Below are 15,294 nucleotides of genomic sequence, written 5' to 3'. Positions count from 1 at the left end.
CATCTTACCAAACCCATCAAACAGGAGTAAACGGACCTCAATGGTTGTGGAAGAACTGTGCGCACCGTTTTGGGGAAACGTGTCGTTGAAATCGTCACGCAACGTAGCAAACGTTGAATCAAACTGAACGCACCAAAAATTGACCTTGATTGGATTTGAAGCTCACTGTCCTCAATGCAAAAGCCAATCAATGTGCCAGGTACGGGCAAATTGATTGTACCTTGAATTGAGGACAGTAAGTATTAGAGGGGGAATTGGGATTTTGTGATTGCTTGCTTTCTCTCATTTTATCACACGACAGCTAGACACAGTCTAGCTGTCTTTCAAAGCAGCATTCTGTAAAGTTAACTGTGTTCTGTGGTATATGCTCCCACCCCCTGGATAAATTCTGAACTGCATTGTAGTTGATTTATTTACATCTTATTATTTAGGTAGCCTATTCTTAAAATACTTCCACAGATTTCGAAAACTGTTTTAAATTGTTAAAAATAAAAACGATGTAATGAATCACTTCAGATAATAAGCAGAAAAGCTAGAGCTAAAATGTGATTGGTCAAGAACGCTGTCCAATCACAATTTGTGTTTTCATGACGTACCAATCATGGTATGAAAAATGGCGGCCTTGTGTAGTGAGTTTGGTGATTTAGTTCAAATAAAAAAACAACTGATATCTGTAATATCGCTTTGTAAAGAAAGAGGACTTGTACATAGCGTGAAATGGTAAGTAGCGCTCTTCTTGATGTAATTATGATCACTGTTCCTTTCAGTATAGAATAGCTAGATTTGGTGATCTCACAGTTGTTAGCCAGCTAGCCAAAAAGATCCAACATTTTCGTTAATTTATAGCTTGTCTTGTCTTAATTCATCGGAACGGTGCTGTCTGAATGTGGACAGCCAGAGCTGTAAATTATATGGCTGTGAAAACGTACCTCAATCCAGGGAAGGAATGTGTTGTTGTACTCCTAATAATCTTCAAATGATGAAAGGTGAATCGAGAATAACGTTATTGAAATGCTGGTAGATTTGAATTAAATCGCCGTTTTCGTAAGCATATTAGGCTAGTTAATGCTAAGCAACCCAGTGGATTTAACAACACTTCTTCTGGTAGCTACTCACTCCCAACACTACGCGTTGCATTCTCATAGAATCCAATGGGCTGCTCTAGCATTAGCTACCCTAGCATGCTGGTGAAAACGGCAATTTAATTAAAAACGAACAGTATTTCAGTCTTCTCAATTAACTTTTAATAATTTCGGGATGATTATGAGTATAACGACATTCCATCCCTGGATTGAGTTACGTTTTCGCAGCCATATACCACTCCGGGCTCTGTCTGTCCACATTCCGGCATAGCACCATTCCGACAAAAAAAAAGAGAAGGGGAAATAGTCGGATCCTTTTGGCTGACGAGCTAGCTAATGATAGCTTGCAAGTTTAGTCGAATCTATTTTGTTCAGAGTCAGACATGAAGCCTTCATATTTTCTGAATACAGGGGTCACATTGAAGTAGATAACACACAGAATTAACCACGTCAGTGATATCACCGATGTTTGTGTGACATTATTTCAGGGCATCAGAGTTGGCATTTGCCCTGGACCCCCTGCCCAAGAATGAACTACCCCCACCCACATTTTTTACTGAGGTTTGTGTCCAGTAATGGCTAGTTCACGATAATATTGTCCTCACAAATGCATGAACAAGCTGCTGATCACTTTTGAATTGATCGCCATTGAATTGGAGATCATTTGAATGTTTGTTACTGTCTCTCTTTACTCTGTCTGGCTTCCTGGTTGTAGGAGGATGCTCAGGACCTGGATGCTCTCGGCCTGGCCAAGTCCTACTTTGACCTGAAAGAGTATGACCGAGCTGCCTACTTCCTTCGGGGCTGCTGCAGCCAGAAAGCATACTTCCTGTACATGTACTCCCGCTATCTGGTGAGATGAGGTTTCAGCATTCACAGTAACATCGCCTCTAGAAATCTACTTTAAAAAAAAAATGAGAATAGAGATTTTTGCCTGAATCCTTGCAACTCCTCCACGATGGCCATCCTGTGTCAGGCTCTTATTTTTCCTTTGTTTTCCAGTCTGGGGAAAAGAAAAAAGATGATGAGACAGTGGACAGCCTGGGTGAGGAGCTAAGCTTTCTCTGCTGCCTCAATCAAAACTTTGTCTCTAGACAGAGTTCAATGTCTTGATTGGTTCTATTTGTTTTGGTCTGTGATTGACGGCAGGGCCTCTGGAAAAAGGTCAGGTGCGGAACGAGGCTCTGCGGGAGCTGAGGGTGGAGCTGAGTAAGAAACACAGTGCTGGAGAGCTGGACGGATTCGCTCTGTACCTGTAAGCCCCTCCCACAATATCACACACACCCACTCAGTGGACTTGAACATGCCTGACACACATGTCTAGTCAGTCTTTAACCTCTTAAAGCTGTAATGTCTTTGCGCGTGTTTGTGTTTACAGGTATGGGGTGGTGCTGCGGAAGCTGGATCTGCTGAAGGAGGCGGTGGATGTGTTTGTGGAGGCGACCCATGCCTTACCTCTACACTGGGGAGCATGGTTGGAGCTCTGTAACCTCATCACCAACATTGAAATGGTAATGCACACATACTCACAACTTAAACAGATTCTCTTTTGTACCCACTACAATAGTTCCCAGATCTACTAGACTACAAAACATGTCCATGAGCTTCTATGGCATATTCCACTGATATACTTGTGTCTCCTCTCCATTTCGTCAGCTGAAGTCCCTGTCTCTGCCAGACTGTTGGATCAGAGACTTCTTCATGGCCCACATGTACACAGAGCTGCAGATGATCAAAGAGGCGCTGCAGAAATACCAGAGCCTGATAGAGGCAGGTTTCTCCAAGAGCACGTATATCATGTCACAGATCGCTGTGGCCTACCACAACATCAGAGGTGGGTTTATTTCATGCTTTGCTGTATCAATTTAAATGAGCAATATGAAAAAATATATTATTAGCCTTCTCAACCAGGTCTGAAGTATTTTATCCATTTTCCAGTCTGTGCTTTTCTTTGTGATTTAGATATTGACCAGGCTCTGGCTCTGTTCAATGAGTTGCGGAAGCAGGATCCCTTTCGCATTGAGAACATGGACACATTCTCCAACCTGCTCTATGTCAGGGTGAGACCCCACTGCTGCGCCACAGTAATGCCTGTCTCCATCTGGAAGTCTCTCCGTCGTTATTGACCTGTGTCTGTTGTTTCCACAGAGCATGAAGCCAGAGCTCAGCTACCTGGCCCACAACCTGGTGGAGATAGACAAGTATAGGGTAGAGACCTGCTGTGTCATCGGTAAGGGTCCCGCCACCACACAGCGGACCCGAAAGCCACACCTCAACTCCAGACATAAACCCATATCAAAACTCTTACTACGTTCAGTGCAAAACCCAGACCACACAATGAGACTGAAACTAGACCTTCCAACAGTCTTAAGAAGTGTTGTCTCTGACCAGCTCTCAAGTGCTGTCTGTCCTGTGTGTAGGGAACTACTACAGCCTGCGGTCGCAGCACGAAAAGGCAGCACTGTACTTCCAGAGGGCTCTGAAGCTGAACCCTCGCTGCCTGGGGGCCTGGACTCTGATGGGCCACGAGTATATGGAGATGAAGAACACCTCCGCTGCCATCCAGGCCTACAGGTCAGACTGACACTCCACTATGGCATGGCTCATCCTATGGGTCCCGGGGGAGTTGATACTCTTGTTTTTTTTAATAGTTCTGTGTATGTTTTCTTTGTTCAGGCACGCTATAGAAGTGAACAAGCGAGACTACCGTGCCTGGTATGGCCTGGGACAGACTTATGAGATCCTCAAGATGCCCTTCTACTGCCTGTACTACTATCGAAAGGCCCACCAGCTCAGGTGTGCATTTGTGTAAAAAAAACAAAAACAAGGGAGAGGGTTTTTCTTGTTGGTGCTTCTTATCGTGTAGTTAAGTGTATTACCAAACGGTCACATACTGTAGTGTGAATGACGTGTCACTGTGGCCCTCCTCAGGCCCAATGACTCTCGTATGCTGGTTGCTCTGGGAGAGAGCTACGAGAAACTCTCACAGCACGTCGAGGCCAAGAAGGTTAGCAACAGCACCATTGTATTCCCGTCACTAGTTTTCCTTTTCCTGTATATTTCAATGTCATATTTTTGTCACTCCTGTAAGTTGTCATTTAAGTTCTATTCTTCCTTTTTGGCCAGTGTTACTGGAGGGCGTACTCTGTGGGGGACGTGGAGAGGATGGCCCTACTGAAGCTGGCAAAGTAAGGAGATCTTAGCGAGTACTTGTGTGTACCCGCTTAATGATGTGTTTTTGAGACTTGGTGCCGGGATTCAATCCAGTTGCGCTTGGTCTTTTTTTTTTTTTACGGTAATGATTCTGTGTTTGCGGCGACAGCGTTCACTTTGAACGCTGCAGATGTTGGCTCAATCAGATATGATTTTTTAAATGTCAAGCGGACTATAACGTGGATCTACCGCTGATCGGGTTGAATCCCGACCTAACATCCCCTAACATGTTTTTTTTGTTGACAGACTTCACGAGCAGCTTAACGAATCTGACGACGCGGCCCAGTGTTATATCATCTACATCCAAGACATCTTCTCCTGTGGGGTGAGCAACCTAACTGTCCTCTCTGTGTGTGTGTGTGTGTGTGTGTACATATACAGTCAGGTCCATAATTGTTGACACCCTTGATAAAGATGAGAAAAAAAGACTGTATGAAATAAATACAAATACTGAGCAACATTTTATGAATGTTTTTTCCCCTGAAATTATATACTTTTATAGTAATACAATTGCTCATAGAAAGAGATTTTGTTTAACAAGTAACAAAACAAATCTCAAAGATGGGGGGGGGTCAAAATTATTGGCACCCTGTTTTCAGTATAGGGATGGGCAACTTTAATGGGGGTGGGGGCCATAGAAAATCTGAACTCATGAGGGGCTGCAGTTGCTCGTGGGTCTGTGTACCCACATCCACGTTGCGAGCGAAACATTTTAGTGGTCCCCTCTCGACAGCAAAGATAACGTTTTGGAGTTTATTTTGTGAAGCTCTACACATTTTTGCCATGGTTGTAGAGAATATGTTGCAGTTTTAAAGCAAGTATATTCTACTTTGCCAACTCACAACAGTAAATTGAGACCCAGACTTGATTTCCTTTCGAGTTTACCATCCCTGCTATAGCACACTCTCTTTGCGAGGATAACGACACTGCGCCTTTTTCTAAAATGGAAAGAAGGTATACGCAGCCCAGCTTAAACGTAAAGACAGGCTGTTGTAGTACAATACATGCTCAAATGCCCATGTGGGCCTGTTTACATTGGTCAGCCGAAACACGCGCACAAATTAGCAATAGCTGAAGACCACCTCTATCCGCACAAAAATATGGACCATTTGATCGCGTGGCATTACCTTAATGCTAATCATGCCTCTACTTTGAAATTCTGGTGAATTGAGAAAGTTGTTTCAGGGGCACTTTGGATCGACTGCTTAGATTGTGTCGCGCCAAAGTGTCTGTCTGAACAGCTCTCTCATCTTTTTTGTAATTACTTTGTTTATTTCTGTCTTTTTTTGCTATTCAAGTGGAATGTATGTGTAGGAATCTTGAATGATGGTCATACTCTTGCTTGAATAACCTGTGCAGTTGCTACTATTGACATGAGTGGGACAGTCCCCTGCGAGGGTATGTACTCTAGGTGCTTCCTACTTAAAGCTCTGATGAAGGCGATTTCATGCCGAAACGTAAGCCGACTTTTGTTTACATGTCCCGTCAATAAATCTGTCAAATTTACGCTGCAACTGAGTGCATCTTTTTTTCTTTGTTCTCCCGGATAGTCACCAGTTTAAATGTTCTTGTGTAAGGAATATTTTTGGGGATTTCCTTTTTCTAAAATGTTTTGAGATTTGGAGAACACTTTGGGAGGGATCTTGGATTATTCCTCCATACAGAATCTTTCCAGATCCTTGATATCCTTCATCTGATGTTATGGACTGCCCTCTTCAATTCAAACCGCAGGGGTTCAAGTCCGGAGACTGAGATGGCCATTGCAAAATGTAGGTTTTGAGTAGTGCTTGGTGTTGTCTTGCTGGAAGTTCCACTTCCGGACAAGTGTCAGCCTCCTGGCAGAGGCAACCAAGTTTTTGTCTAAAATGTCCTGATACTTGGTAGAGTTCATGATGCCATTGACTTTAACAAGTGCCACCCTATCTTGTAGAGATTACTTGTTTTAATAAAATCTTTCTGAGCAATTGTATTAGTGTAAAATCAATCATGGTTTGCTCATCTTTATCAAGGGTGCCAATAATTGTGGACCTGACTGTATATAGGTATGTTTTGACCATCGAGTCAGTCTCTATGGCAAGGCCCCCCCCCCCCCCTGTGTTTGCACAGTTGGAGTTGGTGTGAAAGAAGTTTGTGCCAACAGGAGCAGCTGGAGCATGCGGAGGTGAGCACGGCCCTGCGTTACCTGGGCCAGTACTACTTCAAAAACAAGCTCTATGACGAGGCGTCACTCTGTGCACAACGCTGCTGTGACTACAACGACGTAAGTGCTCCCTGTACAACCTCACATTGAACCGGTAGTGTTCATTTTTGATTTAGATACACGCATACTGCTTGTCCTGTATAGGTAATGTGTCAGTCTTGTCTGAGGTACGGTGCGTTCTTCCACCAGGCTCGTGAGGAAGGCAAGGCTCTGCTCCGACAGCTCTCCCAGGTCAGAGACCAGACGGAGTCCTCAACCACAGACCTGTTTGGACCGCTCTCCTCCAACAACACTCCCATCAGGAGGGTGTCCCCCCTCGACTTGTCCTCCTTCACCCCCTGACACGATACCTTCTCTACCCCACTGGCTAGCAAAAAGCCCTGCTTCACTTTGACTCCATAAATGGGACAACCTCATCTGTGGATTGTCATAGAGATTGTTTGGAAATGACTACCCCTTTTTGTCTCTAAATGAATGTAAATATTATCTGTGTAAGTTTACGTAGTGAGGTGCAGGAGTTGCCACTTTTGAATATGAGATGAACGGTCTGAAGTGGAAATGGCATGGAGAATAAATTCATTTCTTTCCAAGATTGAGGAACAATCTAGTTAATAATACTGCATCAGTCAACTAATTATTTTGTTGGGGATATAATACAGTTCATCTTTAAGACATTTTAAAAATGGACAAAATGAGATTAACAGTCATACAACTAGAATCTCAAGTTATCCTGCATTGACAAACATTACTCATTTATTCAGATCATAAGTGTTTAATAATCAAACAAGATATTTGAAGACCTCTCCTCGGGGACCCCCAGCTGTTCCATGTATATTAACTATTCTGCGGTTAGCACACCTGCTTCCACTTGTCAACCAATCATTAAGACACTTGAATCAGGTGTGCTAGTTCAGGATTACAATTTTCTTTTTTTACTGTCTAGGGGCCCACAAGAGTTGAAGCATTGCTCTACAAAAACACATTCTATAGGAAGACATCTTCGTGTATTTACAGTAACATTTGGTATAAAATAAAGTGACATATTTGAAACGTGCCATTACAAGTAAACAGTACACATTTACAATTTGGTTTGCATAATGGAATAAGAATATAAATACAGACTCCTGATTTTCAGCTCTCAAGTTAACACTTTGTGACCCTGTACCTGCCAGAGGGGCAGGGACTAGAGGAAGGAGTCAGGTGGGAGTGCAGAATCCGTGAGTGGCGTGTGGTTTGATCCTCACGGCGTCCCTGTTTGTTTCGTGACGGGGTGCGTTGTGGGAAAAAGGAGAGGAAGAAGGGTCTTTTCTCTGGGGGATGGTTCTCAGTGTTGCCTGCTGCTGCCCCACAGCCCCTCTTCTTACAGGAGCCGGGCGTAGCAGAGGTAGAGGGGGGCATCTGCATCTGGGCCAGGCACTCTGCCTTCCTCCTCAGGTCAGCCTTGACCAGCAGCAGGCCGTTCTGCAGCTCCACCAAGGTCTGGTCCTGAGGGAGGGACAGGAGGAGACGGACAGGAGTGGACAGGGTTAGAGAGGATGGCGGGGCGGGTGAGTGGAAGGAGAAACGCCACCTGGTGCAGTTGTGTTAAGTCTTTTTTAGTTTAGTGTTAAACCTGACAGTGGGTTGAGTAAGAGGAAAGAAGAAGATGGGGAGAAACAATGAAAAGGTATTGGTCTAGGGCAGTGTCTACAGATTGAAACATCTCTTCACACTGTGGGAAATCATAGAAATGGTAGGGGAAACTAATGCTGACTCCCACCTGAATAAATAAGTTACTTTTCAGAGTAACAGAAACGTCCGATGCAAAGACACACAAACTAGCAGCAGCCCCGCCCAACCCTAGTTCCCTACCTCAACAAAGTCCAACCCTGGCTCGAGGGAGAATTCTATGCTAGAATAGACGTGTACCTGTTTGGCCAGTGTGCCGTCTGCAGCTGCGAGCGCATGGCGCAGCCTCTCCCCGTCTGTGTTGCGGCAGCATGCCCTCTCGCCAGACTGCAGGTTCAAACCCAGCTTCTGCAGGTCCAGACGCAACTGACGCAGGTTCTGCAGGAGAGGCACAAACATGTTCCAACCCCAGTAACCATACCCGGTTATAGTGTTTCATACAGAATGTGTGAGAGAAGACTAGGCCTCTGGGTACTGACCTTTTGGCCCTCCACCAGCTTGCGGTTGGCAGTGTTGGTCAGGGCGTCTGAGGGCTCTGGTGGTGTGCGCTGCCCCTGGAAACACCTCAGCTCTGGGAGACAAAAAGAGAATACTAGTTAGAAAGACCCAGCTCCAATCAACACGTCAACAGTTTAGACTTCCCTCTTGTTCCCACTCATCATCCTGTCCCTCCCTTTCTTCTAACCTTGTTTTTTCTCCAGCAGCTCAGCCCGCACTCTGCTCAGCTCTCCTGTGGTTGTGGAGGCCAGGCGCTGGGAGCGACGGGGGGCGGGCCCCTCCGAGACTCCTCCCAGGGCCATGGGTGGGAAGAGGGGAAGGGGGGCTGGCTCTGCTAGGGCTACCCCTCCCTTCTCCAAGGCAGCATTCAGAGCCACTATCTGTTCATCACGCTCCTAGGATGGGTGGGAATGTGGGAAATAATCAACCTTCCGTAGCATGAGAACGTCACCATTTTAAAACCAACCGAAGTAGCTGATAACTCATCACCGAAAGACTGTCCTATCCCTCTCACCTCGATTTCCTGGTTGTAGTATCTCTTGAGACTTTTCTGAAGGTTGTTGATCTTGCCCTCAAACCTCTCCTCCAACAGAGCCCTCTCTGTCTCTAGGGTCTGGCTGAAGTCCTTCTCCATACCAGAGATCACCTCCATCATCTCAGAGAACACCTGCTCCCTGATGTTGGCCTCCAGCACCTCCTTCTCCTCCCGCTGCCGCTGCACCTCCCTCTTCAGCACCTCGATGGCCCGCAGCAGAGCCTGAACACAGCACAGACGTGACTCAGTCATGCACACTGGTTGAGCTTACAGGTCTCCACATGCAAACCGGTTGATCATTTCTTCACGGGGGGGGGACGACATACATCTGAATCGAACATGGTGATGTCCCCCTCTTCACCATCACTGTCCTCGTCGTCTTCCATCAGAGTGATGTCATTGGAGTGAGGCTGGGGCTCCCGCAGCAGGGACAGGATGTAGGCCACCCGGGTCTTAGTGGGCGGCCCATGGACCAGCTGAGAGAGGAGACAGACCACACCGACGCAGGGGCCGCATTAGCTTTCAGAAATCGTCACTTTCAAAACGCAGATCTTCAAAACAGCGCACCTATAGTTTTTCCTTCAAACAAAATACATTAGTGCAACACATTTGGCAGGAAATCGTTTTCATCAGATGAAAGAAGTGCAACGCTATTTGACTAGCAGCCACACAAGTAAATTAGATTAAAATGAAAATGCAGGGTACTTTTTTTTGCAAAAAACATGCATGGCCATCATTTCTAATGCTTATCAGAGTAAGAATTTAGCCGGCTACATTTCAAAATGTTTGATTGAAGTTAATCTTGCATTTTAACTTGCTACTGTAGAAAAACTACACTGGAGGGAGGTACCGGAGAAAAGTAGCCTATACATCAGTCAGAGCGCTGTCTGGTGATACAAGAACAAAGATATTTTTATCCAAGAGGAGGCGCAACTGAAGCACAAAACTCAGTCCTTTTCCATTCATGATTTGGAGCCGACCCGACTGAAGCCGAGCCGAATTTACAATAAGAAGCATTTTAGATCTGCGTTTACAAAAACACAGCAAGATATTTTTTTTGCCGTTTTACCTTCCCTTTTCTGCGCGAAAAACGCAAAATCCTGCATTAAACACGACCCCGGCAAACGTCACAACTACACCCACTGGCCGGCTCTCTCTGATGCCAGGGCTGTGTAACTGCAAAGTAAGGCATGGTGAGATGGGTTTGTACCTGTGTGGCGATGGCAGAGAACTTGAGGGCCTGGAGGGTCTCGTCGTAGGTGGAAGCACAGGGGTTGATGTTGACCACCATACTGGAGCGCCCGCGGCCGCAGAAGAAGCCCTGGAGCACTCGGGTCAGTTTACAGTCCCTGAACGGCACCACCTGAGGGGGTCGCGACCTGTAGGGACAGGAGAATGGGTTCATCAAGAGACCATCTGGACAGCACATTTTATACCCCCCCCCCCCCCCCCCCCCTCCGTCTCAGCCTCCAGTATCTATGAAGCAACAGTCGATGTGCCGGGGGGCTAGGCTCAGTCTGTTATATCTGGTGTAATTCTCCTTTCTTGTCCTGTGTGAATGCAAATATGCTCCCTCTAATCTAATTCTCTCCAGGGGGCTGTCGGGCCCTAGGGTCATGCCTCAGGACGACCTGGCCTGATGACTCCTTGCTGTTCCGAGCCGACTTGGTCGTGCTGCTGCTCCAGTTTCAACTGTTCTGCCTGCGGCTATGGAACCCTGACCGGTTCACCAGACGTGCTACCTTGTCCCAGACCTGCTGTTTTCAACCAACTCTCTACCGCACCTGCTGTTGTTTCGACATCTGAATGCCCGGCTATAAAAAGCCAAGTGACATTTACTCCTGATGTACTGACCTGTTGCACCCTCTACAACCACTGTGATTATTATTTGATCCTGCTGGTCATCTATGAACGTTTGAACATCTTGGAGAACAACCTGGCCTTAATGGCCATGCACTGTTATAATCTCCACCCGGCACAGCCAGAAGAGGACTGGCCACTCCTCAGAGCCTGGTTCCTCTCTGGGTTTCTTCCTAGGTTCCTGCCTTTTCTAGGGAGTTTTTCCTAGCCACCGTGCTTCTACATCTGCATTGCTTGCCGTTTGGGGTTTTAGGCTGGGTTTCTGTACAAGCACTTAGTGACATCTGCTGATGTAAAAAAGGCTTTCTAAATTTCATTTGATTGATGTATTTGATGAATTCCTGTTGTTCTGGAATAGAGTGTGTAGCCTACTTGTTGTTCTGGTTGTGCCTCAGAGCAGCGATACAGCGGCCCAGGGTGTGGAGGGAGGTGTTGATATTGTTGGCCTCCTTCATCCGCTCCCCATTGCGCTGGTCTTTACAACGCTCTGAGCCAGCCAGGTCGCAGACAGACAGCCTAGTGGGACAGAATCACTATTACTAAATGCCAGGCCACGGATACTCAGGATAAGACAGTGGGCCGGAGAATGAGAAGCGTGGATGGGACGTACTCGCTGACGAGTGTGGCCTGGCCCTGGTCAGCCTCTGGGTGGACGTGCAGGATCCGGGTGGAGAAGATGCTGTGGCTGCGGCTGGAGTTGTGGTTGAGGTGAGTGCTGGCAAAGCTCTGGTTCCTCCGGCCAGCCCTGAGCACTCTCCAAGCCTCCTCTGCACTGCGGACCTGCACCCAGGTGAGGTCTGCACAACACAAACAGCAGCAAAACTGTCAGTAATGTGAACAAACTACAACAAAAAGCTCTCCAAGATGATCTGCATAATATAATCACGTTTAGAAACCATTCTCTTTGTGAATATAAGTGTGTGTGTTACCTTTCACGTAAGGGTTCCCCTGCTTGTCGTCACTCAGCCGCAGAGTGGCCCTCTTCTTGGGCTGCAGGGAGGGCGGAGCATCCAGCAGGTCGTACAGGAATTCGTTGTAGATCTCATAGAAGGCCACCCACACAGAGAACTGCACTCCCTCCTCCAGGTCCTCCCCTCCACTGTGGGACAGGCTGTCGGGCTCCAGAAACACACTGTTGTCTGAGTCTGCCGGGAGCGAGACAAGGGCATGTTGAGCAGTGGATAGGCAACCACCAGGATTATACAAAAAGGAAAACACTACATATTTCCAATGCCTATATTATAATAATAATAAGCAGCTTTGTAAAGCTGTGTACATATGCCTAACTCTAGACTCTGCTTTAGGGCCCACTGGGCGTCAGAGACCCGAGCAATGTTACATTCAGAACATTACCTTCTAGCTGGGTGGCGATGTGGCTGGTTATGGAGAGTCCACCGATGCCGCTGTCCCAGGTACTGGTGCCGTCACGCATCCGAGAAGTCATGCCACCCTCCTGTGATAGAGGGGGGGGGGGGGGGGGGTAATGCACGTGTCACAACGTGACTTACAGCAACCTGGCCGTAAAATACTTCCACACTTCACTTCCTGACCCGTTCTCCCAGTCTCCCTCACCTCTTTTAGCAGAGAGTCTCTGCGGCTCTCCTCAGCCCGGACCTCACTGGCGTTCAGCTGGCGTACCTCCTGGTAGAGGACAGGCTTGAGGTCCACGGCCCCGTAGAGGCGGCCCTGCAGCTTCCTGAACACAGACACCAGGGCTCTGGGAAGGAGGCCTGCCTCTCGACCCACTCCTACAGGGGGAAAGGTCACGTCAGCGCTCGGTGAGATCTCCACTGTTAATATGGTAATATACTTACCAAACAGATAACCACACTGCAGTAGAAACGTTTGCCTTTCTGTGGTTACATCAACAATCCAATCTCACCCTGAACGGTGTAGGTCTTGCCAGAGTTGGTGACGCCGTATGTGTAGAGGAGACGGCTCTCTCCACGAAGCACGTCTCTCACCATCTCCTTCATTGTGCTCTCGTAGAAATCCTGTTGTGTGGTCTCCGGGCCAAAGATCTGCAGAGGTACATATGAAAAGACGCCAGTGAGCATCGCGAACGTGTATGTTACAACGTATTATGTGCGTCATAGTAAAGTCTTTCGTCTCGCAGGTTGTTTACGAACGGGAATCTGTTACCCGTGAGTAGCTGAATTTGTGCACGCTCTGGGCGACACCCCTCTCTGCACACTTCATGTTCTGGGAGTCTTTGGGGGCTTTGAGCATCAGGCTCTCTTCGTCTTGCACACACACACAGCCCTGAAATGAGAGGGAGGAAAATGACACGCCTTGACGCGGGGAATGTCATAATGAGCGAGACGCAATGATTAAGTGCAGATCGTACCTGTTCCTCTCCTCTTTCCTTCTCTCCCTCGGTCAGAGGGCGGATACGCAGAAACACCCTCACTCTGTCAGTGCTCCCCTCGTCACCGTTGCCTTTTCTGGCCACTCCAGGCTTCACCAACGTTTTCTAAATAATCGGACAGATATGTGCGACAGTACTGTATTTCTGTGATGAGCAATGGAGTTGTATGTATCGTTGAACATTTTCATACTTATAGGCCTATCCCCGATCCCCTTTTGTGTAAATCAGCTACACACTTAGAAAGTATCAATGGAAAGCGGTGTTCGAGGTGCAAAATGCGAATTAATAAATGACAAGAAGAAAAAAAAAAGACAGACAGGATTGATAGGTCAGAATGGCTCTGAGCATTTCTGAGAAAATGGTCACTAAGCAAATGGTTTGACCAAATGGTCTCTCGTTGCTGTGTGACAAGTTGTTGGAGGGCATCACGCCCAATAAATAACTGTCCAGCGTCTACCCTAAAGCCCTTTGCAAAGAAAAGGGACACAGTCTGGGAAAACTCAAACGCTCACAAATAGTCTCCAACTTCACTGACTGATAAACAGCTGTATCAACTGTAGCAGAAGAGTCATTGATAAAAGCGGTCACCGGAAACAGGAAGTCATCACAATGTCATGTTACTTTCGCTGATGTACCAGTAGGCCTGTAATAAAGGAACCGTGGATATCTTTTGAGCGCAGTGTTATTACTTCAGAGTTAAGGCCTTTCACCTCTCTGATGGATGGCCGATGTTCTAGCCCCGGGGAGATGATGGAAAGCTCAGGCAGAGTGACCCCGTTCAGTCGGCCTCCGATGTCAGCTGCCGTGGATTCAAACACAGCCATGCCATCTTCCTCGTTAGACAGGACTCCACACGGAGACGCCATAGATAATGCCATAACAACCTGTTGGATGACTGAATTAAGATTCTGGGATCACAGAGCTGTCACGGGTAAGTGAAATCTACATCAACATGTTTTCCAGGTTTACTTAGTTAGTTGGTGCAAAGGGTCCACTTTCATATATACACACACACACACACAAGGCAATCTGTTAGAAGGGGACCTTACATAAATTGAGGGCCAAAAGTCAAGTTTGCAGGTCTGCAAAAGAACAGACTGGTGTTTATTCTAGAGGGTTGTTATCCCCGTTTGTTTTCCTCTCTCAAAAGTGGTTTAATGTCCAACTAAGTCCCACCTCATCTGTTGTGTAGAGCCAGTTAACGTTATTTTTATGCCTCAATCCAAAATGGAACGACGGCATTATTACTTTTAGACATAAAAGTAGCCACAGGACTGTTGCCGCAGAGCTGAAAACGCAGCCAAGATTTTTGAACCCACATAAAGCAATCCATTGGCTGTCTGTTATTGGCAGGTAACGTCACACGCAAGCAGACTAACTGGTTTGTTTAGCTAGCTAACATTTTAATAGTTAACGGCAGGTAGTTCATCGTTTCTTAATAATAATAAAACTAATTAGCTATGTGTTGAAGATTCTTTTTTTTCTTCATGTCTAGCTAGCGGATTAGCAAAAACAAGATCTCCTAGTAGTTGCTACCGTAGACAGTTACTGTTAACGTATGTTAGCAAAGCTAAGGTCCTTCCCTTCAGGCTTCTTTATCAAGTCAATGCTGAATTATTTACCTCGTCAGTCAAGGGGAAGAGCGGCGTCTGTAAGTTATCCTCGTAAATGCCAAAAATCGAACTTTTGAAACCGAAACAACTTACTCGATCTAGCCATGAAACTCCACCTGGCAAATGTCCCCTTGTTAGCCTTCGCGCACAGCCACTTCCCCCAACGCGACTACTGATTCAACCAATTCAAACATCGCGCTTCATGTGCACAACCAATCACAGGAAAAAGGTTACACAAATGCTGACCAATACGAAGT

General features: G+C 46.6%; 2 protein-coding genes across 8 annotated transcripts; one reads left to right on the top strand and one right to left on the bottom strand.

The window, feature by feature from the left end:
• The first annotated feature begins 572 nt into the window (after nt 1–572).
• LOC139536946 (cell division cycle protein 23 homolog) lies at nt 573–7,549 on the top strand. Its single transcript, XM_071337703.1, has 16 exons — nt 573–720; nt 1,571–1,643; nt 1,798–1,935; nt 2,085–2,127; nt 2,232–2,337; nt 2,461–2,593; nt 2,739–2,916; nt 3,045–3,142; nt 3,231–3,312; nt 3,503–3,656; nt 3,759–3,878; nt 4,014–4,089; nt 4,209–4,270; nt 4,542–4,620; nt 6,436–6,555; nt 6,685–7,549. The coding sequence occupies exons 1-16, from the start codon at nt 614–616 to the stop codon at nt 6,835–6,837; spliced, it is 1,722 nt and encodes a 573-aa protein (XP_071193804.1). The 5' UTR covers nt 573–613; the 3' UTR covers nt 6,838–7,549.
• Nucleotides 7,248–15,214, bottom strand: LOC139536945 (kinesin-like protein KIF20A). Of its 7 annotated transcripts, none has more exons than XM_071337698.1 (17): nt 15,131–15,214; nt 14,135–14,319; nt 13,404–13,529; nt 13,199–13,318; nt 12,939–13,077; nt 12,629–12,804; nt 12,410–12,509; nt 11,986–12,201; nt 11,667–11,853; nt 11,429–11,572; nt 10,407–10,575; nt 9,523–9,672; nt 9,176–9,418; nt 8,849–9,056; nt 8,643–8,734; nt 8,404–8,541; nt 7,248–8,107 (listed from the first exon to the last, which is right to left on the bottom strand). In XM_071337698.1, exons 1-17 carry the CDS (start codon nt 15,141–15,143, stop codon nt 8,102–8,104), a joined length of 2,412 nt encoding a protein of 803 aa, XP_071193799.1. In that variant the 5' UTR covers nt 15,144–15,214; the 3' UTR covers nt 7,248–8,101. The 7 variants fall into 7 exon arrangements, with proteins under 7 accessions (XP_071193799.1, XP_071193796.1, XP_071193798.1 ...); XM_071337695.1 differs by having other exon boundaries at nt 7,248–7,980; nt 15,131–15,213; XM_071337697.1 differs by having other exon boundaries at nt 7,248–7,980; nt 14,135–14,308; nt 15,131–15,207.
• Between the last annotated feature and the right edge of the window lie 80 nt (nt 15,215–15,294).

Source organism: Salvelinus alpinus, chromosome 13 (assembly GCF_045679555.1).
Source record: "Salvelinus alpinus chromosome 13, SLU_Salpinus.1, whole genome shotgun sequence".
NCBI lineage: Eukaryota > Metazoa > Chordata > Actinopteri > Salmoniformes > Salmonidae > Salvelinus > Salvelinus alpinus.
Note: the sequence above shows the minus strand (reverse complement) of the source record. Positions and strands in the feature narration are given on the sequence as shown.